A 14,080-nucleotide genomic window follows, 5' to 3' on the forward strand; every position below is an offset into this window, starting at 1 on the left:
TTAACAGAGGATGCAGTCTAATTTTTGGACTATAGATCACATGAACATGCATAAAGAAAATACTTTAATGTGTTTAATGTATTTAAAGTTTGGGGGGGGAGGGGGGGATGGGCATGGAGGAGGGCACTTTGGGGATGAGCACTGAGTGTTATGTAGAAACTAATTTGACAATAAAATATTTGTAAAAAAAATAAAAAATAAAAAAAATAAAATTCCATATACTTTAAAAAAAATAAAGTTTAATTATATATTTATAAATACATATATAAATGTGTATATGTCTACATCTATAAATAAATGTATATATTTACATGTATAAATTATAAGTGTATAACTATATAATCATAAATGTACATAGATATGTGTAAATATACCTTCGATCTGGTGAATGTGTTCTGGATAGGAGTAAATGAATGGCTGTTAAATAGATGCTGGAAATAGGAGTCTTGGAAATAATGATGATCAGTATCTTCCTTTCTTTATGTCACTTTAGATGTGTGAGGCAGCGAGCTGTAGAAAGCCCTGGAATTGGTGTAAGGAGCCCCAGCTTGTGCCTTTGTTCTAACCATTAATAGTTGCATGCTGCCCACCCAGCTCTTCTGATCTGCCTCCTCATTGGCAAAATGCTGGAGTAGTAGTGAGGGACAAATGGCAGAAGGGATGTCTGTGATTGGCAAGGGACTATCCGCATGCCAGGGAACGTAGCTACAGAAGGTAAAGGTGAGAGCTCCTTCTCCCCTGCCCCTGGTGGCTGCTGTGGGCTGGACACAGCCAAGGAAGCCAGCCCTGACCTCTGGCCTCCGTGCTCCAGAAGATCTCAGTTCTCCCTCTGAGCTCGAGCACTGGACCTGATTCATGGATGCTTCCCTTTTCCTCTCTCCTGAAGGCCCCCAACAAGGAGCCCCTTCTCTTATGATGTGTGTTGCTTTACTGATTAGACTTAGAGGCATTAATGGGCCTCACGAAGGGCTCTCTTTCATTGGCACAGAGCAAATGCAAAATGAGGAGGACAGTGGGAAGACTGGCATCAAGGGCGATAAAGGGCGATAACAGAGTTCTGTAGTAAAGTGACTGTGAAATAATCGGGAAGTGGATGACACCCCCCGACACATGCATGTGTCATGAAGGCAGATGCTGGCATTCTATCACTGGGGCTTTCCAGAGTAGCCAAAGAGATGAAAAGTAAGCCACCCGAATAAAATGTCCATTAAAGTCTTAGTACCAGCTTAGCCAAAACTAGGTCCTTGGAACGAAACGTTTTACTGCTGTACTTGCCATGAGCACAAGCCTGCTTTTAGAGATCTGAAGTTCCATAAATATTTGGACCAAGCCAGGAGCTCTGATTTAGGTCCTTCAAAGAAGATATCTAACTAAAAATAGAAAGTAGAGGCAGAAAAAAATCAAGTATTTTGAAGAGGTCAACAAATCTATTAAGTGGTATGTCAAGCTCTGCTGTGGTCTCTGGTTTCAGGGGAACACGCTCACGAGAGCACATTCGGTTAGCTTCTCGAGAGCAAATGCACATGCACGCTTTGTGACTGTAGGCTTCCTCCTGGGGGACAGGGGCCGGACTTTAAGGCTGTGTTCTCCAGTGCATCCTTTTCAAAGGACGAGTCCCGTGTCTCCCCTCCAGCCTTGGCTTTTCATAAACATAAGGGGCAAGAAATTCCTTCCTGAGCTTTTTACCTCCTCTAATACTGTCCCCATGTCACCCACTTATTGCAGAGGAGAAGACACATTCTCTTTCTGCTTTTTTTTAAAAAAAATTTTAATGTTTTTTATTTATTTCTGAGAGAGAGAGAGAGATGGCGTGAGCAGGGGAGGGTCAGAGAGAGAGGAAGACACAGAATCCGAAGCAGGCTCCAGGCTCTGAGCTGTCAGCACAGAACCTGTCGCAGGGCTCGAACCTACAAACCGTTAGATCGTGACCTGAGCCAAAGTCGGACGCTTGACCGACTGAGCCACCCAGGCACTCCTCTTTCTGCTTTTCAACTTTCCCCTCCTTTTCTTTTTTCAAACTAATCACCAAGTACTGCTGATTCAACACCTCCTTTGATTTTTCTCCTTTCCTCTTTACACACACCACCACTTTGTGAGTTGGGGTCTTCTCCCTTCCTCTCCCCTGTTCTGTTGCAGCCCTGTCTCCTTGGCCCTGAACATTACCCCCAAGCAGACTCCTACGCCGCTGTTAGTGGGGTCTTTCTAAGTCACCGCTGGCAAAGACATCCATGTCCAATCATTGATTCTGATTGTTTAGGGGCGTGTAGGTGGCTCAGTTGGTTAAGTGTCTGACTCTTGATATCAGCTCAGGTCATGATCTCATGGTTTGTGGGGTTTGAGCCCCGCATCAAGCTGTGTGCTGACAGTGCAGAGCCTGCTTGGGATTCTTTCTCTTTCTCTCTCTCAAAATAAATAAACCTTAATAAAATAATAAATAAATAAATTTAAAAAAGATTGTTTTGTGGTGTTGCTTACAGGTAAAGTCCAGACTCTGTAGACTGATATACAAGATTCTTCCCAATCTTGCTTATGCTCAACCCTCGGTGCCCGCTGTTGGGAATGCCCATTCTCCTTGTCTGGTCAACTCTGCTTGAACCTTTAACGTTTGAGCCAAATGTAACCAATGACAAGGGTCATTGTTCTTTTCTCAATAAGCCCAACGGTGCTTGACTCGTTTCTGTTATAGCATTTTCCACATTGCATTATTGGATTTTAATTGGGAAGAAAGTGGGGGAGAGGGTATATATAGTAGAAGTAGCATGGATTTGGGTTAATATAATCTGGGTTTAAATCCTGGCTCTACCATTTACCTATTCTGTGATCTTTGACTCAACCTCTCTGCATATCCATTTTTCTATACATCTTCTGTAAAGTGTTAGAAGGATTAAATGGCATCATTTCTATCAAAGCATCTAATAATGCCCCATAGGAACTTAGTTTATGACAATCTCCTACCTTTCTTTCATCTGCACCGTTTGCTCTGAAGAAGCATCATTGTATTGGGTAATAGTCAAAATCTATTATTTTCTCCCTGAGAAATGGACCTGGTGCATCCTTATTAGTGTCAGAACTAGAAACAGGCAGTATGTGCTGGGCCAGTATAGACTGAGTATGTAGGGGGCGATTGGGAGTGTGTGGGCAATTGTCTCTGAGGGGCAGGAGCAGGGGAGAGAGAGGAGTGTTTTTGTATCAGGAAACTGATAGTTCAATTAACTAGAGAGGTTTCCCCAAGTCACTTTCTTCCTTGTGGATATACCTGAAACATTATCCCATGAAGTGTAACTATATCTTTAAGATGTAGGGTACTTAAGGACAACTTAAGGACAGGAAGATAATTATATCCTCTTGATTGTCCACATCCAAATGTAGGGATGGGGCTTTCTCTTAAAGGAGTGAAACATGGGAGCAGGAGGGGAAAGCTACATCTTTTGTAATAGCTGAGCCGAGCCCCCAGTCTTGTGTGGGTTGGGGGCGAGGGTCATTGCAGAGGAGAGAACTGTTTGTGAGGATGTGTGACGGAGACCTGGGCACAGGAAGAGGTGAACTACAGCCAGCCTATCGTGTCTGAACTGAGCATCGCCAAATGCGGGAGCCTCGTGGTTGAGGCTGGAGATGCTTGTATTGTGTAAGTGATCCACAATGCGTTGCTTTTTGGGGGCTGGTAGGTGAATTTTGGATCCTAAAGAAAAAAAAAAATAGAGAAATAGGAACGAAGTTTCATCAAAATTAGACGTCAGTCTTCTTTTTCCCAAAAAATGGATCTATTAACTGTATTTTTTGGAGAATAATCTGTTTTGTGTTCATTTTCTTCTAGTTAAAATGCATAATGCTGTATTCCTTTTTATTCCATTTCCTGCTTTGCTCTTCACGTAGCCCATCATCCTGGAAAGGGCAGATTAAAAATAAGCTTGGCACGGCACGACGGGGCAGCGCTAATGCCGTCTTGTGCTCTTTCCAGGTGCAGCGTGAACTTCCTCATCTCCCTTCCCATCCAGCTCCCTGCCTCCTATATCCACCATGGTGTTTGGTGAGTTTTTCCATCGCCCTGGACAAGACGAGGAACTTGTCAACTTGAACGTGGGGGGCTTTAAGCAGTCCGTCGACCAAAGCACCCTCCTGCGGTTTCCTCACACCAGACTCGGGAAACTGCTCACCTGCCACTCAGAAGAGGCCATCCTGGAGCTGTGCGATGACTATAGTGTGGCCGATAAGGAGTACTACTTTGATCGGAACCCCTCTTTGTTCAGATATGTTCTGAATTTTTATTACACGGGGAAGCTGCATGTCATGGAGGAACTGTGTGTATTCTCGTTCTGCCAGGAGATCGAGTACTGGGGTATTAATGAGCTCTTCATCGATTCCTGCTGCAGTAATCGCTACCAGGAACGCAAGGAGGAAAACCATGAGAAAGACTGGGACCAGAAGAGCAATGACGTGAGTACCGACACCTCCTTTGAAGAGTCGTCCCTGTTTGAGAAGGAGCTAGAGAAGTTTGACAAGCTACGATTTGGTCAGCTCCGGAAGAAGATCTGGATTCGAATGGAAAACCCAGCCTACTGCCTGTCTGCCAAGCTCATTGCCATCTCGTCCTTGAGCGTGGTGCTGGCCTCCATTGTGGCCATGTGTGTGCACAGCATGTCGGAGTTCCAGAACGAGGAGGGGGAGGTGGATGACCCTGTGCTGGAAGGTGTGGAGATCGCGTGCATTGCTTGGTTCACTGGCGAGCTTGCCATCCGGCTGGTTGCTGCTCCCTGTCAAAAGAAATTCTGGAAGAACCCTCTGAACATAATTGACTTCGTCTCCATTATCCCCTTCTATGCCACCTTGGCTGTAGACACCAAGGAGGAAGAGAGTGAGGACATTGAGAACATGGGCAAGGTGGTCCAGATCCTCAGGCTTATGAGGATTTTCCGAATCCTCAAGCTTGCCCGGCACTCAGTAGGACTTCGGTCCCTAGGTGCCACCCTGAGACACAGCTATCATGAAGTTGGGCTGCTGCTTCTCTTTCTCTCTGTGGGCATTTCCATCTTTTCTGTGCTTATCTACTCTGTGGAGAAAGACGAGCACACGTCCAGCCTGACCAGCATCCCCATCTGCTGGTGGTGGGCCACCATCAGCATGACTACTGTGGGCTATGGAGACACGCACCCAGTCACCTTGGCCGGGAAGCTTATCGCCAGCACGTGCATCATCTGTGGCATCTTGGTGGTGGCCCTCCCTATCACCATTATCTTCAACAAGTTTTCCAAGTACTACCAGAAGCAGAAGGACATTGATGTGGACCAGTGCAGTGAAGACCCACCAGAGAAGTGTCATGAGCTACCTTACTTTAACATTAGGGATATTTATGCCCAGCGGATGCACGCCTTCATTACCAGTCTATCTTCTGTGGGAATTGTGGTGAGCGATCCAGATTCTACAGATGCTTCAAGCATTGAAGACAACGAGGATGTTTATAACACGGCGTCCTTAGAGAATTGCAGCGCAAAATGAGCAGGGACATTTGTGCCTGTATCTTGTATCCCTTCCTGATGTTAGGTTAACACAGCTTTATAAACCTCAATGGGTTCGTTAAAATAATTTAATTCTCAGGGTGTACCTTTCAGCCATAGTTGGACATTCATTGCTCCAAATGATAGAATCTTCTTTATTTTTCTCAGTAAAGTGAGTTAAATGCCTTGTTCTGAAATTTATTTTTTACAAGAGAAAGTTGTGATATGATTTTGGAAAAAAAAAAGGTAAATGGGATTGGGTGGGATTTATTGCTACGGCTTATGTATCATCCTGTGTTTGTCATCTACTCACATTGAGCTAACTGTAAATTACTGACAAGTAGAATCAGAGGCCCAGCTGACTGAAGACTACATGCATGTAAGATCCACAAAACGAGACAATGCATGTAAATCCATGTTCACGTTCTAGACATGGAAATTAGGAGCCTAATAAACTTGCCTAATTCAGTATGGAGAATGTCTTGGTTGTATGTTTTTATGTCAAGTAAATGTACTGCAGGATGTTCAAACTTGGTTTGGAAGGGAACTGCTCTTTTTGGAGATCAAGAGTCCTTTCTGTTAGTTTCTGAATGTTGGATATACATCTACACTGGGCTAGTTCTTTTGTTCAGTACATTGATGGTAGGTGGCAGGCAGAAGGATCATGTCCATGATGAGACCATGCCGTCCAGTGAATATTCCTGAAATGTGTACAGATTTGGGACATCCTCAAGTTGGCATATATAATGAAGCATGTGCCCTTACAGATATGTTCCAGTGTATATTTTGTGTTTTATAATTTCTCCTGTTCAGATAAAACCTCATCACCTGAAAATGATGCAGAGCAGAGTAAACCTCCACATTCACAGGCAGAGATACACTCCATGAGAGGAAGAAAGGAGAAATGGTACCCACACACACGGATGTGATTCATTATGGCCTGAGGGGTGAAACCTTAATCACCGGAAAAAGCTACGCCAGGAGCTATAAAATGAACCACCATTTAAAAATAGCCTTCGAGACGGTACTGTCTGCATCTTCTGTAAAAGCCCCTCACAATGAAGGAAGGCGTACATACTCATTTCCAGAGCAGTGACAGAGCAATTCCGTCCCATGTGGAGAGAATTTAGTGAAAATCTTAATTTTGGAGATATATGGTGATTCTAACTCATGCTGTCAGACAGAGTCCTTTCCCTGAGATCTTTTTGAATGGAAAAGCCGCCTGGATTTATTATCCTACTTCCTATGTCTGTAGACACATTTCATTGAAAGAAGGACGTTACCTGTAGGTTATCTGATGAAGATAACTCTGACTCATCCCTTCTCTTAACGTTGCTGTGGCTTCTGAGACAGATATAACTGAGGAGGGTTTACAGCCACTTTTGAATCTGGAGGTTTATTCATTTATGTGTGTCACCTCTGCCCGTTTGAAAAATCTTTCTTTTCCCCAAAATGCCTTTTGATGTTGGCATAAATATAGTTTTGAAGTATAGCAATAGAATTTGGGATCCGGTTTTATTAGAGATTTCCCAATTAGTGGTGAAGTAGCTGAAGGCTGCTTGTATAGTAATAGTAATAGTAATTAGTAATGGTAACAGCAATAGTACTAGTAATGATAGTAATAGTAACAGCAATGGCATTGGTAATGGTAATGATAATAGTAATAATAGCAATAATGATAACCAGCTGTTACGTAAGCGCCCCGCCTGTATAATCTCACTGATTGCTTACATCGCTATCAGCAAGGGTTTATTTCTGTCTGCATTTTAAGATGAGGAAACCAAGGTTTGCAAGAAAAGCACAGCGCACACAGTGAATAATGGAGTTGTGCTGAGGAAGGTTCCAGGGCCTGTGTTTTTTATTTATTTTTTTATTTTTTTAATGTTTTATTTATTTCTGAGAGGGAGAGAGAGAGAGTGAGAGCATGAGCAGGGGAGGGTCAGAGAGAGAGAGGGAAACAAAGAATCTGAAACAGGCTCCAGGCTCTGAGCTGGCTGTCAGCACAGAGCCCAATGCGGGGCTCAAACCCACGAACGGTGAGATCATGACCTGAGCCGAAGTCGGACCCTTAACCAACTGAGCCACCCAGCCACCCCAGGGCCTGTGTTTTGAACACTGCACCATACTGCCTCTGGCTCCACTGTGTCGGGGAGTAGATTTAAGGACACATCAAGACAGAGTTCATCTGAAGAGACAAAGCCACAGACTGTCAGACTTCGCTTTTTCTGAGTATGTGAGTTGAAAGGGGAAAATGCTGGCTATGTACCTGTCCTCTCCTGACCCACAAAGCAGGCACATTTGTTTGCAGAGCAGAGTTTTCTAGAATGTCCTTGAAGCCGGAGCAGACAGCGAGGGTGCTCCCTGGGCCTGATTGGCAGGCAGGAAGCCCGTGGTTGCACAAGAGTTCAGGAATGTCTTAGCTGATGGGTACTGAAGGAGAGCTAGAATCTTCTACCTTTCTACCTGAGCTTTTCTGGTCAGAGCAGAATAGGAGTTGTGTTTCTGCCTATAACTCGAATTAATTCCCTGATGGTGGCTTACCGGGGCACTCAGCAGCGTGTGCCGTGAGTGGTGATAGCAGCCTCCCTCTGGGCTCACTGGCTGGAAGCCTCTCTCCCGGAACCTTCTCACCTCAGTTCCTGCCACACTCTTCAGTCAAAACCCCTGCCTTGTCACTGGGCCTCTAGAGACACAAAGCTGCAGTGCGTTTTCGGGTCTGTGCCTCTTAGTGTTCCCACAGTCCATACAGGTCACCTGTTTTCATCCCGGGTGGTGAGATGGCGGGTTCCTTCTTGCCGCAGGGTTGAGTTGGCCGCTAAACAGCCACTGCACAGGTTTGCTGGCCAGTGAGTGGGGACTGAAGGGCGGAGGAGGGAGCCAGTCAACCCGATCGACCTACCTCTGGCACTGCCTGTCGCTGTGTGATCAGGCCTGGGCGTTGGGGTCCCTTTGAGTGATACCAGGCCACTTTGAGAGAGTTTTGTCTTTTAATTCTTTCAAATCCCTTGTCTCTTCCATGTCCCCAGATTTGTTTTACTGTCTCAACTTGCCCATGCTAACACTTGGCATTCCCTGAGTTCTTACTGGGACATGTGCTCAGGGCAGGCACTGGGAGTAAAATAAAAGTCTCTCCTTCAGGGAGACTTTGGGCTACAGCTACCATGTATGTGTATGTGTGTGCGAGAGGAAGGGCTTCCTGAAGGAGGTGATACCTGAGCTGTTTGGGAACATAAGTCTGAGATCCTGGTGAGTTTGGTTCAGTTTTAAGAAAAAAACCTTCACTCACTGCTACTAGATGAGTCCCAGCCACAGACAGTGCTAATCTCTGCCTTTGGGGCTTCTTCTTCCCCCCCCCCCCCCCCCCCCCCCCCCCCCCCCCCCCCCCCCCCCCCCCCCCCCCCCCCCCCCCCCCCCCCCCCCGCCAACCACCATCCGTCTTTAGTTAGAGGATCTTCCACCTTTGGATGTGATTGTCTCCCCACCCCTTTCTCTCCTGTGGAGGCTTAACCATGCCTGTGTTAGTCACAGTTGCTTTTGTATATGCCTGAGCTTGTCCCCATGTGTTGATTTTACATTTAACTTAGAATTTGGGGGGCAGTTGGTACTGTCCCCATCTAGAGGGTCTTGCTGTGCCATTGTCTTGGGGTTTCTGTGCTCTGGTTAATATTGGAAAAGCTTTTCCTAACATTCAGAAAAGGATGTTTTGTACCATATGACATTGTCATTATTCTGTCATTTTTTTAAAAAACTGTAGAATAATAGCAGCTTCCATATGATTCAATGTGATATTGAGGGTTTGCCTTATGTTAGCAAAAAGGTATTTCTTACGTTCTTAGGCAAATTTGTGACTGGTCCTCTCTGCATGTCTACTTTAAGGAAGTGGGCATCAGGAAGCTTGGGGATTCGGTATCAGCACCAGGGCTAATGAGCTGCATGGTCAGGAGGCCAGGCAGCTTGGCCATTCTCTGAGCTTCTTTTCTTAGGTTGGATTTAAGTGTAATAATCACCAGAATCCTTTCTATCGCTGACATTTATATAATCTACTTTCTTTCTGCAAATTGGCTAGTTCCCCTCTTTGTTTACGTTGTAAATTTACATAGCAAAATCAGATTTTAACCTGCCAATGAATTGGTCTTCTTCTCTGTCAGTGGAGTCCTAGCCAATGAGGTCTTACTGTTGTTGAGGTCACAGGGAATTGGCTTGCTCTAAAATTCAGGTTATTAAAGACATTTACAGAGTAATTTCTTTTGCTTTATCTGGTGATGAGGAGTAAAAGCCCCTAAAATCGCTGGACGGTGAAGTGGGTAAAAGTTCTCTTGGACATCAGTGATTTTGAAATTGATTTGAATTGAATTGACATGAAATTGATTTGCTTAAAAATTACCCAGAGGCTTAACGTTTGGTCATTTTTGGCATCTGTTAATTTGCCCTTCTCAGGAAGAATGCCAAAGCATTTAGGAACACGGGGGAATGGAGGAGTGAAAGGAGAGAGAGAAATCACGCAGGATGGCTAAGCAGTGCTTAAAGCCAGGAGTGTGACAGCTCAGAAGCACCTGGGAGGTCATCTGGTCCACCTCCCCACTTAACAAGTAAGAAAGAGGAGTGACTCACCCAAGGCCATGCAGCTAGAGGCATAGAGAGAGAGACTAAAGCCAGGCTGGACCACAAGCCCAGTGCATTCCTCCCTCCCTGCCTCCTTCCCTGCCTATATTTTATTAGAAATATTTCAAACATATACAAAAGTTACAAGCATAGCATCACGGAACTACACATGCCTGTCACATGTGAACATTTTCAACTCATTAGAAGCTCATTTCCTCTCTTGCTCAACTCATTTCCTCTCCAGTTTATTTTGCAAGCAAATGTCTGGTGTATCATTTAATCTAGAAGTAGTCCAGTAAGCATCTTTAAAAAAAAAAAAATCCTTCTAAACACAAATCCAATACCATTAATTAAACTAACGATGTTTAACAATCTTTCTTGAAGTTTTTTTTTTTTTAAAGGTTTATTTATTTTTGAGAAAGAGAGACAGAACATGAGCAGGGGAGGGGCAGAGAGAGGAGACACAGAATCTGAAGCAGACTCCAGGCTCTGAGCTGTCAGCATAGCTGACATGAGCTGTGAGATCATGACCTGAGCCGAAGTCGGAAGCTTAACTGACTGAGCCACCCAGGTGTCCCAAGTTTTTTTTTTTTAAGTAAACTCTATGCCCAACATGGGGTTTGAAATTATAACCCCGAGATCAAGAGTCGCATGCTCTACCAACAGCCATCCAGGTGGCCCCAAATTAACAATTTCTTTTAAAATATTTTTTGTAATGTATATTTTTGAAAGAGAGAGATAGAGTATGAGTGTGGGGAGGGGGGGACGGACAGAGAGGGAGACACAGAACCCGAAGGAGGTTCCAGGCCCTGAACTGTCAGCACAGAGCCCAATGTGGAGCTCGAACCTACAAACTGTGAGATCATGAGCTGAGCTGAAATTGGACGCTTAACCAACTGAGCCACCCATGCACCCCAGCAATTTCTTAATAGTATCAAATATCTAGTCTCAGAAGCTGTTGCGTAATTGCTACGCTCCAGTTACTTGGCATTTCTGAATATCCAGTTCAGGTAAAAAGAATTCCACAAATTATGTATTAAAGCTTCACAGACAAGCAGGGAGCCTCAAGGAGTAATGGAAATGATTTCTGCTGAGACCCTCAAATTTGCTGAGACAGAATACTATTTCCTCAGTTTTTAAAGATCTCTGGAGGCTGAGAGAACACACCTTACAGTTTACTTTTAAGCGAAGTGTTGCCAACGGTGCTTAAAAATTCATTTGTCTTCTCTCCATGCTCACAGAAGGTAGAAGCAGTTGCCATCTGCCCCAGAACAAGGGATGTCTGTGCTCCTCAAACCTGTGGGTTTCCATTCTGTACTCTCTTCTCTTGCTCTGAAGAATCCCAGCTTTGAGACCTGTATTTGCTTTTTGTTTTTCCCAGGAAAGCAAGGAAGATATTTATTAGGTGTTACCCAAGTTTACTAACATCCAAGTGAGGTAGGTGTTTTAGTAGAGGGTTTAAATGACATTCTTGAGTATTAGTTTCCTATGGCTACTGAGATAGTGTCACAAACCCCCAGTGGCTTGGGACAACAGCGGTTTATTGTCTCAGTTCTGGAGGCAGGAGTTTGAACTGAGTTCCAGGGGCTGAAATAAGGTGCTGTTGGACTCTGTACTTCTGGAGGCTCTGGGGGATAGAGTCCGTCCCATGCTTCTTCCAGCCTCTGCCTACATTTCTTGGCTTACGGACACATCATTCCTGTCCCTGCATCCGTGGTCACATTGCCCCCTTCTCTTCTGTGTCACACTTCTCTCTGCCTCCCTCTAAAGGCACGTGTGATTACATTTAAGATCCGGGTTAATGTCCCCAGGTCAAGATCTCCAATTTTATCATATCTGCAAAGTCTCTTTTGCCATATAAGGTGACTTTCACAGGTTCCAGGGTTTAGGACCTGGATATCTTCAGGGATCAATATTCATCTTCCTTCACCAAGGGCACACAGCTACTAAGAAGCCTTAATTTTAACGGCATGCTAATACAAATGCATCGAATTGATTGGGAAAAAGGAAGAGTGGATAAGAACATGGGTTTTGGCATCAAACAGAATTGAATTCTTTTTTTTTTTTTTTTTTTTTTTTTTAATTTCTAGGAGATAGAGAGAGAGACAGAATGAGCAGGGGAGGGTCAGAGAGAGAGGGAGTCACAGACTGAAACAGGCTCCAGGCTCTGAGCCGGCAGTCAGCACAGAGCCCGACGCGGGGCTCGAACCCACGAACCGCGAGATCATGACCTAAGCGAAAGTCGGACGCTTAACCGACTAAGCCACCCAGGCGCCCCAAACAGAATTGAATTCTAATCCTAGCTTTGTCTGTGATCATAGACAAGCTCTTTAATCTCTCTGACCCTCAGTCTTGTCATCTGTATTTGGGGTTGAAAACGACCTTCTTACAGGGATAGTGTAAGGATTAAATTGGCTCTGTCTGTACAATGTCTGGTGCAGCGCCTGGCATACCGTACACACTCCATGAATGGTCTTCCATATGTAATTGTAATGCAAGATTCCTTTAGGCTTATCTCAGGTAGTACTCATGTAGGACCAAGTATTCTTCTGTCTGATTGCAGTACACTAGTGAAAGTAGACAGAATTTGATGACTGTCAAGATATTTACAGGTGTCAGGAGAAGGGTAATTTATGAAGTATTATTGTGTGAAAAGACATGAAGCTAATTCAAAATTAAGAAATATAAATCTAAAATAGAAGAATCACATTTAATGTGAGAGCAACTTTTAAGTGGATTGCAAACGTTTCCAGAAAATAGAAAACATCACTGTGACGCAATGGATTTAAAGAGAGGAAACAGCACAGGACCTGGAGGCAGAATATCTTTGTCTGCATCCCAGATCTGTGTATTTCTCTCTGAATGGGCTTGGGGAAGCCATCTGACTTCTCTAAACCTCAGGGTCTCAGTGTATGAAAAGAGAACAGCAAGATCATAGTTGTGAGGATATAAAACTGCTTCGCATATGTTCTAGAAACACTTCATAGGAAGAAGCTATCATGAGGCCCTCTTTCCTTGAGAGGAAAGACAAAGAGAAGAGGCAACCACCCTCATGTCTACGATGAGTTTTACTGCATCATTAAAAGAAAATCAATGAACAGAACATTTGGTTCCTGAAGCGTTGTGTAGCTTTATTTGAACACAGCTTTCTTTCTAAATGAATCCTGCCAAGTACCAACGTGAATATACATTTTATGGAAAAGTTCCATGGTGCTGTAAGGCCAGATGTATGAAGCACATACAGGGCTCCTTTTCCAGTAGTAATTATCCGATGAAATTGTGCCTTGTCTGCAGCAGCCAAACCGGATATATTCCCATTGGAGTAGGGAGCACGTGCTATGGTATTTATAAACTGTAAAAGCTGTTTGTCAGCATGCACAGCACATGCATTCATTCCTGAGTGCTGGCAAGAAATAGCCGCATCGGTTCTGAACAGCTAATGATGGATTCATAAATTCTGTCAGCAAATCTGTTGCCACGAGGGATTCTCTCCGTAGATGGTGATGACTCTAGCACGTGCACTGCTAATCATGCACTGAATAGAGTATAATGCTCTGGGTCAGATGCTTGCCCTATCCATCCCTGGCCAACCCCAGCAGATTGCAGAAGCCAAGGGAGAGTCCAGGTGTCCAGGTGTCCGGTGCATGGTGTCACATGGAAGATGAGCTTAGGACCCTCAGGTCTCACTTTGATCTCTCCTACTGCCTTGCCAGAGAGAGCATTCAGAGCCATCTCAAGCATGTCTTCCCCCAGCTGCTGGGGGTGCTGTAGAGATCAGCACTTTTGAGTCCTTTCTAGACTCTCAAGGGGGTAGCTTGGCTTTGTTGGAGATGGAGGCAAGAAAGGTTCATATTGGCTATACTCTTTACCTCTGGGGGAGATTGACCACCTCCTCCGGCCATTGAAGTGAGTGGCCAGCCCTTCAAGGTGTTGGCAACCAGGGACCCAGGTCCTCTTCACTGCTCCCTTCCAACTTCCAGTTGCTG

General features: G+C 44.6%; 1 protein-coding gene across 1 annotated transcript in view; it reads left to right on the forward strand.

Annotated features, from left to right (window-relative positions):
- Nucleotides 1-5,967, forward strand: part of KCNS3 (potassium voltage-gated channel modifier subfamily S member 3) — a 38,299-nt gene extending 32,332 nt beyond the window's left edge. Inside the window, exon 4 of the mRNA XM_039220340.1 lies at nt 3,959-5,967. Within this exon, the coding sequence (XP_039076271.1) occupies nt 4,018-5,493 (1,476 nt within the window). The 5' untranslated portion in view covers nt 3,959-4,017 and the 3' untranslated portion in view covers nt 5,494-5,967. The remainder of the gene's footprint in view (nt 1-3,958) is intronic.
- Nucleotides 5,968-14,080: the final 8,113 nt, after the last annotated feature.

This window comes from Hyaena hyaena, unplaced genomic scaffold (assembly GCF_003009895.1).
Source record: "Hyaena hyaena isolate Hyena2069 unplaced genomic scaffold, ASM300989v1 scaffold_884, whole genome shotgun sequence".
NCBI classification, from domain to species: Eukaryota; Metazoa; Chordata; class Mammalia; order Carnivora; family Hyaenidae; genus Hyaena; species Hyaena hyaena.